Source organism: Natator depressus, chromosome 3, assembly GCF_965152275.1.
Source record: "Natator depressus isolate rNatDep1 chromosome 3, rNatDep2.hap1, whole genome shotgun sequence".
Taxonomy (NCBI): Eukaryota; Metazoa; Chordata; order Testudines; family Cheloniidae; genus Natator; species Natator depressus.
Window position 1 is genome coordinate 158495813 of NC_134236.1, and position 21387 is coordinate 158517199.

At 46.9% G+C, this 21387-nt stretch overlaps 1 protein-coding gene across 1 annotated transcript in view; it reads left to right on the forward strand.

Moving 5' to 3' along the window:
• Positions 1–15806, forward strand: part of ITPKB (inositol-trisphosphate 3-kinase B) — a 110659-nt gene extending 94853 nt beyond the window's left edge. The window contains exons 6-8 of the mRNA XM_074949158.1: positions 7687–7788; positions 9108–9179; positions 12567–15806. Coding sequence (XP_074805259.1) covers positions 7687–7788; positions 9108–9179; positions 12567–12782 — 390 coding nt within the window. The 3' untranslated portion in view covers positions 12783–15806. The remainder of the gene's footprint in view (positions 1–7686; positions 7789–9107; positions 9180–12566) is intronic.
• Positions 15807–21387: the final 5581 nt, after the last annotated feature.

A 21387-nucleotide genomic window follows, 5' to 3' on the forward strand; every position in this document is an offset into this window, starting at 1 on the left:
AGCCTAGCTTGAGTGAGAGCAGCCACCCTGCAAAATAGCATGCGAGCTGCTTTGTCCACTCAGGTGCTGCACTCACTCGTGTGTGGGTCTAAGAATTCTGGGGGCCGTCTCACAGTTCTTGGCACTGCAGTAAGCAGAGCCACTCTATGAATTATCTCCCAGTGAATTGTGGAGGAACTTGTCTGTCCCTTCATGAGGACGGTTGGGTGGGGGAGAGGAATTATGGGAAGGCATTGGAGGACTAGTGGCACATAAGTGGAACTAGCCTTCATCCACACTACAGGATGGTCATGTGAGCAGCTAATGAGTTGTGCTAACTCAAGCTGCAGCCTGAGCCCCCTTATGGGCCAGCCAACTTGATTTGCAAGCACCACACTCGAGTGAAGGGTTTGCATGTGTGAATGGGGAACAAGTTACAACTTTGCAGTGAAGACAAGCCCTAAGTGACCGAGGGTATGTCCACACTACAGCGGCACAGCTAAAGCACTGCAGCTGTGCCCCTGTAGCACCGTAGTGTAGATGCGTCCTACCTCAACAGAAGGGGTAGGTAATCAGTGTAGGTAATCCACCTCTCCAAAAAGGTGGTAGCTAGGCTAATGGAAGAATTCTACAGTGGGGGTTATGTCACTCTAACTATGTGGCACAGGGCACAAAATTTTTCACAGCCTTTAGCGATGCCGCTAGATTGATCACATTTTTAGGTGTAGATCAGGCCTTAGAAACATAAGTCTCATTGCAAGTTAATGGGTCTTAGGCGCTTTCAAACCCTTTACTAGAGATAAACATCCAATAGTTGTAGAACTGAATTAAAATGAAGGAAACGCTGCTTTGAACTGGGGAGAAGGGCAGAAGGGATTAAGAGTTCAGATCCACTAACCAGTGGTCAGACTGATTAAAACAAGCTGAGGTTAAAACAAGTGGTAAGTGGTGGTTAAAACGAGTAGTGGCACTCGCTCCAACTGACACCCACAACCCCAGCTGCTCCTTCAGTACTCTGTGGAGATCCTCGTAATCACAGCCCTGTTTTCTTAACACTCTTTGATCAACGGGAAAATGGCTGACATAGAGATTATTTGCATTGTCATTAGGCATCGGATTTAAAACTCAGTCAGCATTCTCACAGCTGCTGTTTCAGGCTGTCTGCGTAACTGGGCAGGCGTCACTGCATCCATTTACATTAGGGAGGGCTTCACAACCACAAGGTTGAGAGACTTGGAAAGTGGGGGGCTAAAGGCAAGCATACATTCTGGTGCAAAGATGGTGCCCCTTTGAAAAGCACCTTCTTATTGAACTGCTGTGACTGGACCACTTCAACCCATGCTCCTAGCAAATGTTTTTTATTGGACAAATGCCGAGCAATGAAGGCGATCCCATTGTGAGAAGAGTGGGCCTTTCTGAGGTTGAACTGATGCAACAAGATTCATGACTAGCGGGCGGTATTGCATTTGTATCTGTCTGTGTAACTCAGGGACTTGCTGAAAAGGGCTAAAGTAAGAATAATCATTTTTTAGCATGGTTGGTGTGCTGCAGCATAGTTGCCCTCCTGAGAGGCCTCCACCAGTAGCTACCTTCCCCCTGCAAAACCTTTATCGTCTTGCCATAATCCACACTCCCTCATCTGTTCCACCAGTTCTGACCACTGCTCAGTTTCCCCCTTCCCCTCCAGTTCTATTGGAGGCTGATTCTTACTGGCTGTGGAGAACTGTCCCATTTGACTGATTTTCCCAGCCCTCTTCGAAACACCACTAAATCCCCTCCTCTTTGCTCCCTCCACCCACTCAGACAGTTCCCTATATCAGCCCTTAATCTGAACAACCCTTCATCCATTTCCCATTGCTGTAACTGTCACTCTTTGGCTGGTGCACGTTATGAATCTAAAACCAGGGGTGAACGTGAGCCGGTAGGGGCCGGTCCTGCGTACCGGGAAGAACCCGCACCAGCCCGTACCCAGCCCACATTAAAGCGTTGCCGTGGCAGCGCTTTAACGTCCCTGCCCCTTTTCCCTCCCCTGTCGGCGGCCCTGCTGGTAGGGTCCATACCGGCAGGGCCGCCGACAGGGAAGCAAAAGGGGCAGGGATGGTCCTTTGCCGCTGCAGCGCTTTAATGTTGCTGACCCCCTCTCCCCCATTGGCGCTTTAATGTTCCTGCCCCTTTTGGCCCCCCCCGGCCGCCGACGGGCGGGGGGGGGCGGGGCAAAGGGAGCAGCTGCCCTGGGGCCGGCGATTTAAAAGGGCCTGGGGCTCCGGACGCCACTGCCGCTGTAGCAGCAGCGGTGTGCAGAGCCCCGGCCCCTTTAAGTCAACACGGGAGCCCTGGGCGGCGCGGGCCAGCTGGACTGGAAGGGCTGGCTGGGGGATGCTGATCCCCCAGCCCCGCCCCTTCCGGAGGCTGGAGCCGCCCCACCCTGTACCGGAAAGTGGCCTCAGTTACTTTCACCCCTGACTAAAACTAAAAAGTAGCTGGATCAATTAGGGCTAAATCTTGCACATGGTGATTCGTCTGTTGCTTCTCTCTGTCCTCTTGCTAAGATCAAGTGTATTTGTCTGTTCATAGTTTTCTGGGCTGCATGCGTGGTCTAAAGGATTATATATAGGGATACCGCAAGGGGATGGACTCATCTAATTGAGTCTTTTGCCTCTAATTACTGTAATACTCCTTAATTCCTCAGTTCCTAGATTTCGCTCCCCCTCCAATCTATAGCACTGACATTTCACTTTGGTTACTGGCATAGATCTTTTCCCCTGCCTATAAGCTGAAGTGTTACACAGAGCAAATGTTGCTGAATTGTATTACTTTGCTTGTTTCATAGCTGGATAAGCATCTCCTGCTGAGAACAGGCATTCAGTATCTTGAAGCTGCTATCGAAGCCTCATGGGGAAACTTAGGAAAGGTTTTACTGAGAGACAGTTCTTGTTTTTTCCCTCCCTATTTTCTCACTATGGACATCTTCCTGGAAAAACAGGATTGTCAGGATTGTCTTTAAGTTGTCTGTAGTGGATATCTTGATACAGAAGATCTTGTGCTAAATCTTGTTTTCAGATCGGCACGAGCAGCTCCCACTGAAGTAACTGAGAATTGTGTGCCAGTATCAATAGGCCGAGTGTTGTGGGTGGAGATTTGCATGAAGAGAGCCTGAGCCCTGGTCTACACTAGGGGGTGGGGGATCGATCTAAGTTACGCAACTTCAGCTACGTGAACAACGTAGCTGAAGTCGACGTACTTAGATCGACTTACTGTGGGGTCTTCACCGCAGTGAGTCAACTGCTGCCTCTCCCCCGTCGACTCTGCCTGTGCTTCTCATGGAGCTCAGGTACAGGACTAGACACGATAAATCGAACCCCGCTGGATCGATCGCTGCCCGCCGATCCAGCGGGTAGTGAAGACATACCCTTAGTGAATGTATCAAGTTTCAAAAGGAAGGCAACGGAGTCTAGTAGGCAGACCACAAGACTGGGACTTGGGAACCCAGTTCCTGTCCCATTCTTAGCTCCGTCCCCAGCTTGCTGGGTGACCGTGAGTCACTTACTGGCTCTGCATTTCTCTGTCTGTACAGTGGGGACAGTGGTGCTTTCCTGCATTGAAAAGGCTAGGAATGCCAGATTTTACCAAAATAACCAGGGTAAACCTCAAGATGGATCCCATTTCTACTGGTAGTTAAAACTACCCTGAGGCATTAGTCACTCTCAGAAGGATACGCTCTGCATAGTGCACTGCTGTATTGATGTATACACATTTATATAGTCACACAAACTCCATTGACTTAACTTCCTTAGGCTCCTGAAAATCCCACCCAAACACCCTTCAAGAAAGAACGTGGCAACCTGATCTTGCTGACTGCAAGTTCTAGGATTCCACAGAAGAAGTCAGCCTTAACGCGAAAGTTACTGTAGGCTAAAACTGGTACTAAAGTGGGGGTGGTGGCAGGGAAAGCCCAGTTGCTATGGCCCATCAACCAGCTCTATATTTCTTCTTTGTAAAGATTAACTCCCTGGGGCTAAAACACCTGTAAATGTCAAGCCTATTGAAAACACCACAGCAGTGCCTGGCAGCTCAGAGAAAACTTCAGGAGGGGAGTAATTATAGGAGCAGCATTATAAATATTCTAGCTGGCTTTTTTGAAACTGAGCTAATGCCTTATCTCAAAGCCCATCCACAGTTCCATTTATTTCTCGCTGCATGTAAGACTCCACTCATAATCATACACCTCCCTTCTTGAATGCTTTGTGCAAGGCTATACTGGAGTTTACATGTGAAACTAGTGTGATACCAACCTGAAGAAGGGCTGTCTGTCATTTCCAAGGGGCAGGGTGGGGGGAGGTTTCCAAACCTTGGCATAAGGGCTCATATGACTGATGCATAGTAGCCAGGGAACTCTCCCTCTGGAAAACAAGAGGGAGCAAGTTGCTGAGCAAGCAAACATCCTCTGAAGGTACTTCCCCACTCTCTGAGAGCACACATTCTGTCATCATGACTTTTCTGATCTTGGCCACCTGCAACGGTGCACAGGCCCTGAGATGATCTCAGGCTGTCATGTCCCAAACCACATAGGGCTTTATGCATTATAAATGGCTCCCAATTGCACGCACACAAACAGCAGTTTTCCTGCACAGGTGGAACGTCGCACAGATCCACTCCACTGAGCATACGTTAGCAAGAGAGATTGTTCATCATCTTTAGTTATAGGTTTTACTATTGCTTAAGTCTATTTACATAATGTGCATAATCTTGGGTTACATTTGCATATCATTTACTGACTAAATTTGGCACACTGATTTACATGATCAGTCTACACACCCCAACAATTCATGCATTGTACACACACATATTTCACCTTCCATTTCTGATTGATTTCAGAGTTTACTGTCTTGTCCGCAGTCAGTACCTTACTCTGTGGGAATGGTGCTCAGTTGAATACTCAGAACGCCCCTGGGAAGACTTTATAAGGACATCTAAAGCTACAGGACAGGATATTCATTGTACTCTGTTCCTTCCCTCATCCTCTGATCCAGTTCTTCATTCTTACTTTATCTTCCCCAGCATAACAGGATGTCTTTCCGGCTCCCATCCTTTCAGAGTGTTGTGGGCAAACAAGTCATCCTTCATGGAGCGCTAGACTATGGAAACAAAGCTGTGTGTATAGGACACACTTTAAAACTAGCCTCTACATCCAGGAAGTGCGGGTCCCAAAGGGAATTCTGGTTACCCAGTGGTTTATAGAATCTGAACAAACAATGAAAGAACCTGATCTATGCTCTTCATTTCTACAGCATCTGAGGCTCTCAAAGTGATTTAGCATCACAATAGCTTTCTTAATTTGTTTGGGAGACTCTTCATCACCCCCATTTTGTAGCTAAGGGATGGAAGCAGAGACAGGTTAAGTGACTTGGCAAAGATCCCATAGGAAGTCCATGGAAGAGCAGGAATGGAACCCCAATCTTTTGACTTCCAGATGTTTGCATACTTCCTTCCCTAAGACCTTTGGGAACAGAATAGTAGGAGAAGAGTGCCTTTTTGGGACAAAGTTCTACTGGGAAGTGTGCTGACGCAAACATGCAAGGGTATTGTGCTGATTCACTACTGGTGCCTGACATCTGACATTTGCCTTACTGTCAGTCTGGCATTGCATGTATCTGTGCTGCCTGGTAGCCTGTAAGCTCCTTGGAGCAGAAGCTTCTTGCTATTTCTGTCATGCTGTGCACAGAGCTCCATTAAATTGAGCACTTAACCGTGGTTAAGTCTAATCCTGGGATGTAATCTCTTGGGCTATGTCTTTTCTCTTAAAATTTCCCACCATTGCTATTGATAGAACACAGAAATGTAGGGCTGGAAGGGACTTTGAGAGGCCATCTAGTCCAGCCCCCTGCACGGAGGCAGGACCTAGTATACTGAGACCATCCCTCACAGGTATTTGTCCAACCTGTTCTTAAAAGCCTCCAGTGATGAGGATTCCATAATCTCAATAGACTAGCTCAGCCATGGGTGCCCCACAGCCACCTCACTCAGAACAGGCCTAGATGACCGAATGAGAAACATGCTGGCAATCTGTCTACCTCCTACCACTGTGGAGCTGCACCATTCATAGCAATGGTGAGAAATTTAAGGAAAAAAGGCCTAACACTTACCTCTTCACTACATCAGACTTTGTTTAGGTCAAGGCTAAAAGCTAGAGATGCCTATTCATGACCACTGCATCTTTTTTTTTCTTGCAACTCCTTTTATTGCCTGCTCTGTGGCTTTTGGGAGGAGAGAAGATATTTAATGATAGACCTGACCTGACTCTTCAATCCATGGTCAACCTACATAGGTCACAAAGCCTCCATTGTGGATCTTCGTCTGACAGTGATGCTTAAAGAAATCCTTCCAGGGCAGATTCTGACATCCTTGCTCATGTGGAGTAGCTGACTTCAAGGGGACCCTTCCTGGAGCGAAGTACCGCTCACTGCCAAGTGATGGGAATCTGGCATTGAGCCATTTGGCTGTTTCCTCTGCTGAGCAGGAGCAGATGAAAGCAGGCCGGTTCAGCTGGGAGGGTGTGCTGGGTCCCTTCGAGGGCTAGGCTGGGTGCAGCCTGAGCAGGTGAGATGTTCAGGTAGCAATGCTGCTCAACTGGAACGGGAGGGAAGAGTGTGCACAACTTGCTGAGTTTTTACACTGCGTGACCTAGTCCTTGAACACAGAGGTGATCATAAACAGCCGACAGGCAGGCGTTTTTTACGACTCTTGGCCATTATCAATGGGCCGGGGACCTGGGTTTCCTGCAGACCCACCATTTTTTGCAGTTTTCAGTAGGGAGTAAAGCGGGTATTGCCCAGGGCCTATGTGTGAGCTGCTGCATCTTGCATTATGCCTTCCCATCCAAAAGCTGCCCTAGTGTTTCAAATCAGACTGGCTACCCAGGGATTTTTGTGTCCCCTTCTGGGAAATGTCTACCTTTCCCTTCCCTCCATCCTCAGATGTTTTCTAGCACAACTTTTACGCTTGCTTCTTCTTGATGCAAGAATACAATAAGAGGCAGCCACTGGCTATTAAACATTCTGGTCAGAGAAAGCAGGGAGAAGGAATTCAGGAGCTACATGGCAAAAAAATGAGTGGTACTTACTTCTAGGACCTGCGTCTGGGGTCAGTCAGTGCTATGTCCCTGGATGGTAACTTGCCCATGTCGTTAGTGGCCTTGGCAGGTCTCTGTGACACCGGGGAGTTTCTGCTAAGATTCTTTATTAAGTAATGGGCAATACTGAAGTTGGCTGCAAGAGCTGAATGGCAGGTCAGTCTATCTTCTGATATCTTCAGTAAGGCAAATAGCCACTGCATCTGACCCTCCATAAGCAGAGGACTGTCACCCCCTAGAGAATAGAGCACTAGACTGGAACCTGGGTTCAAATCCTGGCTCTGTCACTGGCCCTGCTGCGTGACTTCTCAGTACCTCTATTTTCCCATCTGTAAAATAGGGATAGTGATATTACTTCCCTCTGTAAAGCACTTTGAGCTGAAAAGCATTATGGAAGAGTAGGTATTATTTATTATTATTTCATGGCACTTACTTGAATCTTGGCCACCTATCCCCTTGCCCTCAAGGGGGCCAGTCTGCATTCTGGTTCATGACATGCCCAGCAGCATTTCAAACACAAGTCACCTCTAACTGCCCGCTCTCATGACAATGTGTCTGGATTTCTCTCCCTTTTTAAGAAAGAAGATGGCTCAGTGAACCGGGATTTCAAGAAGACAAGAACAAAGGAACAGGTCACAGAGGCCTTCAGAGAATTCACTAAAGGAAACCGTAACATTTTGGTGAGTCAGCAGTTGCATTAGGACGACATTGCCCAAATGCCTGCCAGGTGCGAGGATGGGCTCCTTCCTCCTCTAGACTCTTGCCTTGCTGGTGCATTGCCTAATGTCAAGGACCACAGAATTAACCTTGCTGCTGCTGTGCCGAGCCCATTGGAAAATAGCACCAAAAGGGCAAAGTAGAGACCACTTCCTAGCCTGGAGATGGTGCAGGGGTAGGCAGAGGCTAGGAGAGAACACGCTGTTCACTGTAATGGCAACACTCAGACTTTGCACTAGGCAACTGATTATATCAGGCAGCTAGTAGGATTACGAAACCATCCACTGCTGGAGGACAGACGTGGAAGGGTAGGCTTGGTCGGCTAAACCAGGGGAGGGGAAGTCTGCTGTAGAGATGGAGAAGAGGCTGCAGGCTCCCATCAGTACTGGCTGGGGCTGGTGAAGAAAGACCGGACCTTTCCATTTGTTCTCTTACCTCTGATCTCTGGATGCTTGGCTGGAGAAGATTTCCTTCCTATACTGTGGGCTGCCTCATAAGGCAGGCTGTAAGGGTGCCCAGTGTCCCAGCCATCCAGGGGCGGGAGGGGAACATCTTGTCTGTAGCCATCCCTCGCCTGGGCCTGAGCGCTGCAAACCTATGTATCCTCCACATGCCAAATGGTGCTGCTGCGCATTGCTAGGTGAACTAGCTGGTTAGCTGTAAATGTTTTACATAGACTGGGTGAAATATGCAATTTGATAAACTAGCTCCGTTTTAGGCCCTACCATATAAAGCCTACTAGCGAATGACTCTAAATGACCTGACTCTTAGCACTGGCAATTTCAAACCTGCCTGTTTACTTTGATGTTAGCTAACTGGGGTTTATTCTTGGTTCTGTAAATGACGCTGCCCAGCTCTGGTTTGGCCAAATTGCTCCTATGTACGCAGATGGACTTGGGAGTCCTTTCAAACCACTTTGACACTGTTTAAGGCTAGGGCTAATGAGAGGTGAATCTAATCAGTCAAACTGCTAACCTCCTGAAGTCCACCCCTCTGCAACCTCCCACCAGAGCCAGAGTTTGAGCAGTTGATTTGACTCCTCTTAGAAGAGGGGCTGGAAGCACAGTTAGCCAGTACTGTATGTATTTGAATATTTATAATTTAGCCTGCTTTTTGGATTAGACCAGGAACATTGGTGTGATTAGCAAGGGGATTTTGAAGGATTCCAGAAATTCGCTAGGTTACTAGTCTAACACACCCCTCTCTAAGTCTTACCAATGACTTGCTTGAAAAGACTTGAATTCGCAGTAGTGCTTATAGCTTATTTTCTTTATCATTCCAGAACGGTTACCTTAATCGGTTGAAGGGGATCCGTGAAACCCTGGAGACATCGCCATTCTTTAAATGCCATGAGGTAAAACTTGCCTTTCTCCCTTGAGATGATGCTTAGCTAGATCTGTCTCTATGTGTACTGTGGAGTTTCTGTCCAAGAAAGGGATATAGTCAATATTAGAACTCATACATTTCTAAAACTTGAGTTTATTCTCAAATGTGTATTTTCATAGGTTTGTCTGCTTAGTACCTGCAGGGAGATCATATGACCTACGACTTTGATGTAACCTTGTCACATCTGACACTAAGTGACAGCTATCTTTAAATTGTATGACCATCAATTTTTATTAGACCAGGAGCTCATGTTTAAATGTTTGTTCAGAATGCTTATGCTTATATATGACTTCAGGAATATTCCTAGCTATTCTATATATATATATATATATATATATATATATATATATATATATAATGTATCTCTGTACTAAAGTCTACATAAGTGCAAATTCCAGATAATGGTCGGCATCCAGCATCATGAGCTATTCAAACATGCTTCCAGATACTCTCCCAGCATCCTTTGAGGTATCTCAAAACAGCACTTATAAAGCTTGCTGGGAAGAGCTGGTCAGGGATCTTCTGTCAGAATTACTTTCTGTCAGAAAATAGTTTCCATATTTTTCCCTACATGTTTTTGTGCCTAAATCACAAGACTCAGGGCAATTGAAATGCTGAAATTACTCGAAACAAAGGATTTTGGGTCAGTTCAACAAACCAAAATTAAACATTTAGATTGCAGCAATGTCAGGGTTGGGCGGAGGGCGGGGGGGTTGTTTTGTTTTTTGAGCCAATGTTGAAACAAAGCATTTTGACATTTCCAAATGGAAATCTTTTGGAATTTCCATTCCACAGGAAACTTCAAAATAACAACTTTTCAGTCTGGTTTGGGACTAAAATAAATATTGAAAAGTCAGCATTTTCCATGGGATGGAAACTCCGAATTTTGCTGAGTTCTGTTGCTGGGGTTCTCCTCTGGAGAGTGGGAAGAGCAGGCTTTTTCAGAACTCAGTTACCAAAGAGATGAGAATGAAGCACTTATGCAGGAGTAATTTCTTTAAAGCGAAACTGGTCCTTCAGGGCAAAGGGGGGCTGTCAGAGTGGAAAGGAGTGCTTCCGACGTGCATTCATTCCCAGACCTGTCTGTCTCTGGGAAAGCTCCAATGCACTGAGGGAGAAAGCCTCCTCACAAATGTAAATTCATAACAACTTGTGCAAACTCTACATGCTTCCATTTAAAAACTTTTTTTTCTATAGGCAGACCTAAAATGGGTGATGCTTCAAACACGGGAGCACTTCTGTTTTGAAATACTGACATTGGTTGAATTCTTCTAGAGCTACATCACTGTTCTTTCCTGGGGACTGCTTCAGGGGACGGGCTAGGCTCCAGCACTTCCCCCATGCTGTCTTGAACTGGTGATTAACATGGAACATCTTCTGACCAGTCTGGTGACTGGTCAGATGGTCTTGTTAGTCTAATTTCTGCTGTTAGGATCCCTTCCAGCTAACAAATTGCTCTTCAGTCCCTTTCATGGTTCAAGAACGGCTTCCTACAATTGGCTGAGTCTTTCTCTGCTAGCTTCCAAGTCTCATCTGCATTCCTAGGCCCTTATTCGAGGGGCTAGCTGAAGGTGCCCACTTTCGCTGCTCCTGTAGGGGTTGCGCTAACCGTTGCTACCATGAATAGCAATAGTGCAAATCAGTATAGAGTCCATCAAACTACTGTACCTGGGAGACACATTATTATGGCCCTGACTCTGTAAAATGCTTCTGTGTGGGAAGCTTACTTGAGTGTTTTCCTGAATTGAGGCCTATGCGCTGACTGAATTCTTTTTTAACTGGGGAAGCAGAAGCTATGTGAGGCAAAACTATGTAGTGAGGATTATGAAATGTGATCCAGGCATCCATGTGCACAACTGAAACACAGTATTGATGCAAAGACTGACTCAAACCCAGCACCGGGTAAGAACCTTGGGGAACACCTTAGGCAGGCCAGGCAGTGGGATCTGAAAGTCCGCATACCTGGGCTGTCTTGGCCCAGCAGGGAAAGCAAATATCACTGGCTCTTCAGAGGCGCTGAGCACCCACAGCTCCCACTGGAGTCAGTGAGCTCTGTGGATATTCAGCACCAGGCCAAACTGGAAATAAGGCCAGGTATTAAAGGAAGGAGAAGTGCAAAGGGGGCCCTTCCTCTGCATGAGTTTGTGTGAGCTCTGTTCCACCTTCTCCTTGGCTGTCCTGGTAGGGATTCCCCCAGGAGGGGAAGCTGCAGCAGAAGGATTACCTTCTTCAGGAAGGCTTTCTTAAAGTAATACACAGCCAAACTCTACACACGGATGCCCTCCCAAATGCCTGTTGGATTCAGTGGGAGAGGTGCATGCGCACACACTGAGGATGGACAGGGTTTCATTGTCTACAGGCTTATCAGAGTGTGAAACAGCTCCTTGTAGTGGTGGCAGCAGCTCACGGAAGGGATGGCTGTTACCCTACTGTCCTGTCACCTCCTGGTAGACTGACAGGGGCCACGAGCCTTGGTGAAACCTATCCCAGGCTCTCTTCTGAGTGTTACTGGATGAGGCATCAGTCAGGGAGGGAACATTTTGTCTGTGTGTAACTTGTATTCAAGAATTTAAGCACAATTGCTGAGGCAGTGTTTGTATAGCATAGGATGCAGACCCAGTGAGTGTAGCTTAATTCCAGGCATTGATCATCCATAAGGAACTTGGCTTGTGAAGAGCCTTATTCTAAATGCTGATGCAAAGGGCTTGGCTATGCAGGGACACCCCAAAATTAAGACAGATCAAATGCAAGTATGACGTTAATGGGCATGAGTGAAGGCACATGAATTCCTGAGCGGATGCTCTCGTTTAAAGTGGCCTACGTTTGCTGTATCTTTATCCTCCTTTGAAGACTCTAGAAATAGGAGGATTAAGGTCCAGTAAGGCCACTTTACTTCTGAATGGCAGCATTCACTCAGTGGTTTTATGTGCTTTAACTGATGTTCATTAACTTCATACCTTTAGTCTTAACTTTCCTGAGGGTTCCCATGAAGACAAGCCCTATGTCTTCCCACTCCTTCCCCCCAACCCCCCGAACCTGCACTTGGCTTCTGAAGTTTGCAGCTGCAATTTTATATGCTCAAAGTTTCATGCTCCTCTCTTCGGCAAAGCTTCTTGCATGCACAAAATCCATGCCTTGTGAGTAAATCAGGGAGTTTAGATGTTTGATTTGCATGTGCAAATGCAGCTGGTGTGCACAAATCCAAGTTTTTGCACATGCAAAAACTGGAGCGTAAAATATTGCAGGTGCAGTTTTAGATAATGGGAGTGGGACTGCAAAAGCAGCTATATCCTGACTGGCATATATGTCTGTCTAAAACTGGAAGCATGACTACTGGGGTCTTTTCTCTCTGCAGGTAATTGGGAGCTCCCTCCTCTTCATTCACGACCAAAAGGAACAGGCCAAAGTCTGGATGATTGACTTCGGGAAAACCACACCGCTGCCAGAGGGACAATTCCTCCAGCACAACGTGCCATGGGTGGAAGGGAACAGAGAGGACGGCTACCTCTGGGGGCTGGACAACCTCATTAAGATCCTAATGGAACTGTCACAGAGCGAGGACCTGCATTAAAGCCATATGTCCAATTCCACCACTACCCAACATCCCGCCCCTCAAACTGACTCTTCTGAACTGCACTACAAGACACTTTCCAGCCCCCCGCCCATGTTAAAGCTATCACTTCCCTATTTAAGGTGGTTTTTAGTTTTTGTACATATGTAGATCGCCTGCCAGAACAAACGCTGAACTTGAAGCCTTGGCTTTGCTCAGTAGATGGGAGCAGATCGTGTTGCTCATCGCAGGCGCCTGAGCAGCAAGCAGCTATGGTCTGGTTGGCTAGGCGAACGCATGCTCTTTCCATAGCATTTCTGGCTCGTAGTCCATCTCTCTTTAACAAGAACTTACGTAGTGAGCAGTTGTGCAGCTGACGTGCCCTCCAGTTGAACGAAGATGGTGTCCGAACCCTGAGTTCTGTTGCTCCTGAACTGTGTAATTAAAGCCCTTCCAGCTAGCGAATGACAGAGCGTATTCATCTGTAAGGAGCATCTGCCCTCTAGTGGCTGGTGCTGGTAACACACCATCCTCCAAGCCGGCAAGACTCCATAGCTTTTAGATTGCCATTTTAAGTGTTCTGGAGAAGGTGAAGGCAGGGACACCAGGTTGGGAGTGGTTTAGTTACATTTAATAACATCCTTCGTCCTAGGAAGCTAGAGGTGTAGACTCCTTAGGAGATCTAGGTTTCTCTCTCTCTCTCTTCGAGCAACCTTGTTACCCACTTGTGATTGTTCCGTTATTTTTGAGTGGCCATTGGAATTGCAAAGTCTGTTCTTGTCAATAACTAAGTGTAGTATAACTGTGGCTCTTACTAACCTGTTTAGTGCTGGTTGATGAGCTTCCCTCTAACCACTGAGGTGGGCTGGCGTTGTCAGCTGTAGATGTTTACCATCGGCTTGTCTTCAAATTGAAATCACCTTTGAGCAATTTAGCAGTAGGGCAGTGTGCTGGCACGTGACGATCTGAGGCTGATGCTCAGACCTTGTAGGCCAGCACTGGCTGAGAATGCTGTGGAACCAATAGTCTGAACCTAGACAACAAGGAAGAGATTACTCTTCTGTCTCCAGCGATCCTGCTCCCATTATAGGAGCAACTGCCAACCCTCCTAAGCTGGGATGGTGGCCTACCATGTGGTTTGAAGCCTCAGATGAGGCTGAAGGAGAGCAAAAGTGGCTATGGGACCATTATGAAACTTTAAAAAGGCTTCAGTGTTGGTGGGTATTTCCTAGCAATAATCAGATAAGCAGTCCTCCGCGCTGTGTAAGGTTAATACTGCCAAGTGTGCAAAAGGGGATGGGAACCCCTGGTAAATCTGGGTCAGAAGGGAGTTCACAGGGGAGCGGTCTCCAGTATTTTTCAATGCCTTTGAGCGTCTTTTGTAGTATCCGTGTTACGAGCCCTTACGATTAGCAAATGCCAGGCGTACTTATGGGTTCTTGTAGAACCAGTCCTGGTTACATCTCAAACAGAATTGCATTAATTGGTCTAAAAGGGTTCTTTCATATGTGCAAACAACCTACCCCTAGTGGTGTGCGTTGAGAGCTCTCATATCTACGGGGTATATGGAGGAGGTTAGGGCGGGGAGGCAGCTCTCAAGGTTATCACCTCAGTTTTACTGGGTAAGACAAAGGGATTTAAGGCAGTTCCCCCCTCCCCCCTTCCTTGTTACCCATGTAGCTCACTAAATCCAGCTCTGGTTTTCACAAATTGTTCCCTAATTTGCTCTGCCTAAATTGGATGTATACATGGCCTTTCTGCTTCAAGGCTTGTGAAAACAACCAGTTCTCTATTTAGGGTGGAGGCTAATTTTTAACTTCCTGGAACATTTGAACTAAGCAGCATGCTTTTAGCAGAGCTAGCTTGCTAAAGGTCAGCTATTGACGTGGGAGGGGAAGGCTGTTGGTGCCTCTTGCTCTTCCTGGAGAGCTTGGAGTTCTCCAGAACTTAGGACATAAGGACAGCATTGAGCTTGAGTCATGAACAATCTTGCAGCTTTTGTTCCATGAATAATACAAGCTAGCTAGGAGGCTGGCAGAAGTTATGAACCTTTCTCCTCCCCACCCCCAACTCCGAAAGACCATTGTCTCATCTCTTTCCCCAACAGCGATGCTATCAGCCCGCTCTGCAATAGTTAGATGGGTGCAACTTTCCTGCGTCAGGAAGGTACCCTCACTGCGGCGCTAGGTGTGTGTGGGGAGGGGGGGGGCCCACTCAGCCATCTGTTGTTCCCTAGCCGTGCACAAGTCTCTCTCGTGGAGATTAAAATCTCGTCAGACTTTCTCAGTTCATATCTCACCAGGCACAGGTCTGTAGTTCTGAGCATATAGTTGTAAATGGTTGCACTGTTCAGCTTTTTGCCCAGGTTTCCTATGCTGCATAGAGTAGCCCCTGTGGAAGTGCCTTACGAACTTGCCCCTCTTCCATTAGTGTCATGGAAAAGGTTTTTAAGTTATATTTATTTTCATTCCTTTTTAATTGCACAAAACACTACGACTTAATGCATGGAATCTTTTTTTTTTTTTTTTTAAATCCTGTCTTTTTAGTTTTTAAAATGTCCTTTTCCAGCTTTGGGGAAAGGGCTTTGAGCAGCAGCCTAGATATGTACCAATTTTAGCTGCAGTTTAGCTTTGCATTGCTCCTGTATATGTATATTATTTTAAAGTCTGTTTTGTAAACCCAATTCCTTGCTTTGTGGCTTCGAAAGAAGCGCATTGTTTCCCCAGATGTCTTATGCCTACCTGGAGGCTGGAACTGTTGCTGTGAGGTATTCCTCCCGCCCTGCCCGCCCCAGTCATTGAGTGATGCATAGTAAATCTGAACTGTACTGAAACACCAACGCACAGTGCCTGTAAAGAGCCTATAACTTCCAAATAAAGGCATATGAAAACCAGCTATGTTTGGTTGCAAAGGAAGAGTTCATTCCAGGTCATCGAACCTGGGAGTAACTCAAGGGGACCTGTCCTGCTGTGAGCACCTGCTCATTAAGGGCCTGATTCTGTCCCTGGGTACACCTGTACCAGGAGTAAAACTGGGTGTAAGTAAGAGGAGAATCGGATCCTAAACTAGGGGTGGGTGGGGGAGAACTTACATGAAAGGGAAATCAGACTTCATCTGGGAGGCAAACCAAAGCCAAACCTGTAGGGATCTTGGCTGCCAGATGTCTGTGGTTGTGGGGAGTAGAGCTTTCATTTGCCCACAGTCAGGGACAATGGCTACTGCACTCACAACCTCCCAGCATTGCTTGTCTGGAAAGATCCTAATCAAAGAAACCGCCACTCAAGCTGTTTCCCAATGTGTTGCGGCTCCTGTCAAGCCCCTCTTTATACCCTTGTCTCTGATCTCTGCTTTGGACAAGGAGAAACCATGGATAACCAAGTGTTCCTTTGTAGGCCACATGCTCTAACATGTTCACATCAGTCTGTCCTCTCACTTCCCCTCTGTACATACACACACAACCGATTTGCAGTAGGTAAGCAGAACTAGCCTCACTATGTAGATGAGGCACCAGTGATGAGGGTCTCCCAGGCGGTCAGCATCAGAAGTAGGATGATTGCCCAATCTGCTGACTCCTAGCTCCAACCTCAATCCATTAGGAGATCACAATGCCCTTACACAAACCCTTTACCCCTTCTCTTTCCCCATCTAGGCAATGGTGGTAAAAATACTGTTGCTCTGCCAAGTGTTCCCATTGGAGGAGAAATCAGTGATGTAGAGTCTGGGTGTATCTTTAGTAGAACTTGTTTGATATACACCAGTCCTTGAATAGAGTTGGTCATAAACAGCATGCAGGCTGTTGCCTTTTAGGATGCTTGGCCAAAACACCAATACTCAGTTCCCTGGGAGCAATTCTGCCTTAAGGACTGAGTTCAAAAGACTGAGAGCTCAAACTCCCTTGCTGCTTGGCAAGGTCCCCAAAAGAAATTGTATCAGAAAATTAACACAGCATGTATTCCAACTGCAAACTTGCTTGAATGCTAAGAAGAAACGTGTAAGACTATGTGTAATACACCATAGAGTGAACTCTGGTATAACAATACTTAACTACATCATGTAGGCCCTGAGAATTACCAATATATCAATATGGCCAACTCTTTATCGCAAGTCTGGGGATATTTGATGCTCTATTTATAACCATAGCTCCTGGAGACAGGTGAGAATCTCGGCTTTCATTTTAAAAAAAAAACTTTCTAGACCTCATAGTTGTAGAGAGGAGCTTGGAAATGGACGTGAAGAGCACCCTAAAGGCTCAAACCAGATGGCAAATAAAACACCGTAAATCTATATTTTACTACATTGTGAGAGATTTTTTTCCATCATGATTGTTTTGAAGGAGGGGAGGGGTTGACTCAGGTTGGATTGGTAATGCTGGCAGCTTTACCGGGAGTTGAAATGCAAAGTGCTACGTACAAATCTGACGCCCACGCTTCAGTTTAGAGCGGGGGCAGCTGCAGGGCAGAAAACATGCCTACCTGTAGTCTGCCTTGATCTGCTGCATTCTCCAAATGGACGTTCCAGCCCTCTGAGTCTCAAATCTCCAACCTGCCCGAACACTTCATACACCTTGTTAAATTCTGGGCTAGTATACTGGAAGACTTATCGAGTAAATTCCTGCAAACTGAGGGTATTGCTCTACATTTCCACTAACAGGCAAATTTTACAGTCTCTCTTAGCCCCCCTCCCTCATTAGAAAGCTGAAACAAATGCTTTTTAAACCCCTCCTCCCAGTTCTTGAACAGGCCTGAGGTTGGCACCAGGCACTCAGAGTGTAAGAGAGAAGGGGGAGAAGATAGCAGGTTAGCATGTGATATGTTAAAATCTTGTGAGAATGTGAGTGATGCACTAAGTGATATAACTAGGATGTGTTAATCACTCTTCCCCCTCCCCGTGGAAATGCAGGGCTTATCTGTAGTGGTCTGCCTTTGTCTGAGCCTTGAGTCAGGCTAACTGAAAGCTGAGAGTGTAGAATAGCCTAGAGAGCCCTGACTCTCTTGGTCAGCAGCATCTTACTTGGATATTGAAGCTGACAAGGTGATGTTTACCTTGTCACTTGTAATTACCCATGGAGGAACCAGCTGCTCCAGCATCTCATGCTCAAAAAACGAGGAGTACTTGTGGCACCTTAGAGACTAACAAATTTATTTGGGCATAAGCTTTTGTGAGCTACAGCTCACTTCATTGGATGAATGCATGGAAAACACAGTAGGAAGATATACATATACACAGAGAAGATTAAAAAAATGGGTGTTGCCATACCAACTGTATGGCGACTAATCAATTAAGGTGGGCTATTATCAGCAGGAGAAAAAAAACGTTTGTAGTAATAATCAGGATGGCCTATTTCAAACAGTTGTCAAGAAGGTGTGTAACACTGACTCCCAAGTGCAAATTCCTCAGGGGCTGATGTGTAGACATGATGGTCGAAGCATTGTGGCATAGAGGCACCTCGTGCCTTGGTTGAGACGTGAGTTACAGTGCCTTTAATGCTTTCACTCAAGCCACTGTTCGATGAAATGTCATCAGTCACTTGTGTCTCCAGTGCAGCTGCTGTACCTGGTGAGGAATGGCATTGTGCAGCCTATAATCAGTCTTATCCCAGAAACCCCTCTCTTTGGGGCGTGGCTGGAGTGGGGAGATGGGAACTCTGATGGCTTGTCAGTAGTGCCTTGAATGTGGGCATCACGCTGCCATCAGAAAACGCTGGGCCTTGACTTGGCCTTTCAGAAGGGCTGAGTGCTGGCTTCTCCTAGGCACACGTGCACAGAGAAAGGGATGGGGGTAAGGTGCGGGTCTGAGCAGATTTGGGTGGTGGCCCCAACCAACAGCCTTCAGCCACGGCCAGGAAGAAAACACCCTTAGACATGTGGTGTGTAGGGGTTTTTCAGATTATTTTAACATTCAGACCTTTTCATTAAGGTGCTGGTAGGGTGTTTAAAACCAAGCGGACAGCGTCAGCATAGGTGTTGGGAGATCTGAGTGCTATTCCTGACTCTGCCATTTGGCGACATGGGACAGGGCCTTAACCTTTGTGTCTCCATTTTGTGATCTGTAAAGCAGGGAGGACACTTAACTGTTTAGCGGAGGGATTAGGGCTCCTAAGGCACCTTCCATACGAGGACTTTAGCAAGCTTGGCAAAGCCTTATTATTTAACCTTTTGGTTCCTGGCATGTGTGACCAGCATGGGGGTAACACTACAGTTATGCTCTTTGGTTTTGAGCCAGCAAGTCTGGCCTGAAGTGTGGTATTCCTTCCCCTGGCCTCCTAATAATGTGCTGAGCTACCATGACACATTTCACAACTCCCCCCTGTGTTGGAGTATATAAACCGCACACTGGGTAACACAGGGTTAATGGGGACACAGGTGGCCCCACCCTGCCACACAGAAATGGAGGGAGGAGCTGAAAAAGAGGGGGAAATAGCAAAGTTGGTGGGGGACTAGACCACTAGTTTTCTGCTTCTGGTAAGATGGCTGGCTAAAGGAAAGAGGTCCTTCGTTGACTGCTGCCTGCTGGACCCTGCCTGAAGGGTGGGCCTGATGCTGCTGACTAACCTTTGGTGAGACTACTCCACATTAGCCTGTAAGCCTAGTTGGGGCTGCAGCTTAACAGAAGCCTGCCAAAGGAACAGAACCTTAGTCCACCTGTGAGACAGCTTGTTTGGGTTTGTCGACAATCCTGGAAGGGGCAGACAGTGGGGCTGAGCCTCTCATGACTGGGCTGATGAGGTGGAACACTCACTGTAGACCAGAGGCTTGGGGGAGTGCACTCTTCACCATCTCCGTCCCCCCGCCCTCCGCCGCCTCCCCCTCCAAAAACCCTACAAAAGCACATGTTAAAAATAATCACTTTCCCAACTGAGTAGGATAGACTTGGGCATTTTGTCCCATCTGCAATAGAATCAAACGTCCACCAGCCCATGGCATTTTTGACCCATGATGTGTTTTCAGTGAGCCATAATCCCTTCTGGCTTAAAGCACACCTCTTCCCAGATGTCTGCTGTTGCACAGTAAAGCCAAGAGGTGGCAATGCTTCATTCCTATTAATCTATGAAAAATATCTACCAAGGCATTGTGATCTGAAACATTCATCCCTTACTCTGAGGCCTGGGCTGAAAGAAATGATGGAATTCACCTGGCTGAGATAAACTCATAGTTCTGGACTAAAAGGAGTCCTAGTCTCCTCGGGAATGCATGAACCACACCTGCTATACACAAGCTCTCAGATATCTGGAAAGTGGCAGATGGCCCTTGCCAGTTCGGGGAAGGGAGAGGCTGAATTTCTCATTCTAACAGTATATTGCCTTTCTCCCACCTTCTCTTCCCAACTTTCCTATTCTCTATCTAGTCAGCAGCTCTCCCTTCTATGTTCCACATTCCCCTCTCATCAACCGCCATTCTGTTCTTTCCCTCCCCGCATATCAGGTTTGAGTGCAGTCTCTAGTGGGCTAGGATTGCCCAGAGAGCACCTTTGGAGTGGCCAGCTAAGAGGAGTGAACCTCCAAAGAGAGAGAGCATGAGTTTGGTATTTTAAGTCCCTATAAAATAAAGGGATGGGGATGGATGGTTTAGGGGCTGGCATTGGAGGGTGGAACTGCCAAGGCCCCAGCTCATATCCTGACTAGGGTAGTAATGGCCAAATGTGATTACAGCTGCTAAGTGCTCTGTAAGAGGCCAAGGGCTGAGGCCCAGATCCTCCAGGGTCGTTAGATGCTTAACTCCCATTGATTTCTATGGGCGTTAGGAGCCTGAATACTTCTGAGGATTTGGGCCTGAGTGACTAACAATACTAAGCTGTCCTCCTGCCCATAGAGGTGCTCCCTCCCACTCAATTTAAGCACATTAGTTGGCCTCAGAGGCCACAATGGAAGGTGTCATGTGATAATGACAAGGACTCATCCGATGAAGTGAGCTGTAGCTCATGAAAGCTTATGCTCAAATAAATTGGTTAGTCTCTAAGGTGCCACAAGTACTCCTTTTCTTTTTAAGGACTCATACAGTTGCTTCTGAACAAGGCACTGTACTAGAACAGATATTATCCCGCGAGCACCTTCCTGCTTCCCTAGAGAGCTTCCGCCTAGTACAAAAGCAACCTCCACCCCCATCCTGCCTGGCTTCCTGCTAGAGCTGTGATGAGCACACATGTGCTGAACTTTGGGAGGTGATGCTGTTTTGTTGTGCTGTACCGGTTGGAGGCAATAGAGAGAGCAAGAACGTCCACTCTATCTGGAGCTTGCTGTCTATTGTGCAATACCTAGCTTGGTAGAGCTACCACAGCCATCTGAGACATGGGGGTCGGAGTGACCATCTTGCTCTCATAACTTGTATTCCCTCCTTTTGTGACTCTGCACTCTAGTCCAGCCTCAAATTGGAAGCCTGACTTTCTCTAGTCTCTGAAATGCTGTTTGTGTGATGTGTGGATCTTTCTAGCCCATCAGTAGCAAAATAAGGGTAGATCAAAATGATGGTCGGATGCTACTTGGGCAAACTCATCCTCCAGTCTGTAACAGGATAATCTGGCTCTGACATGGGGCTTGTCAAGGTCACTTCTGAGTAGGCTGGAGAGTGGTGTCCTTCCCCTGCAGCTAGGCTGTTTTGCCCAACTAATGGTGATGCTGGCAGCTTCCCGG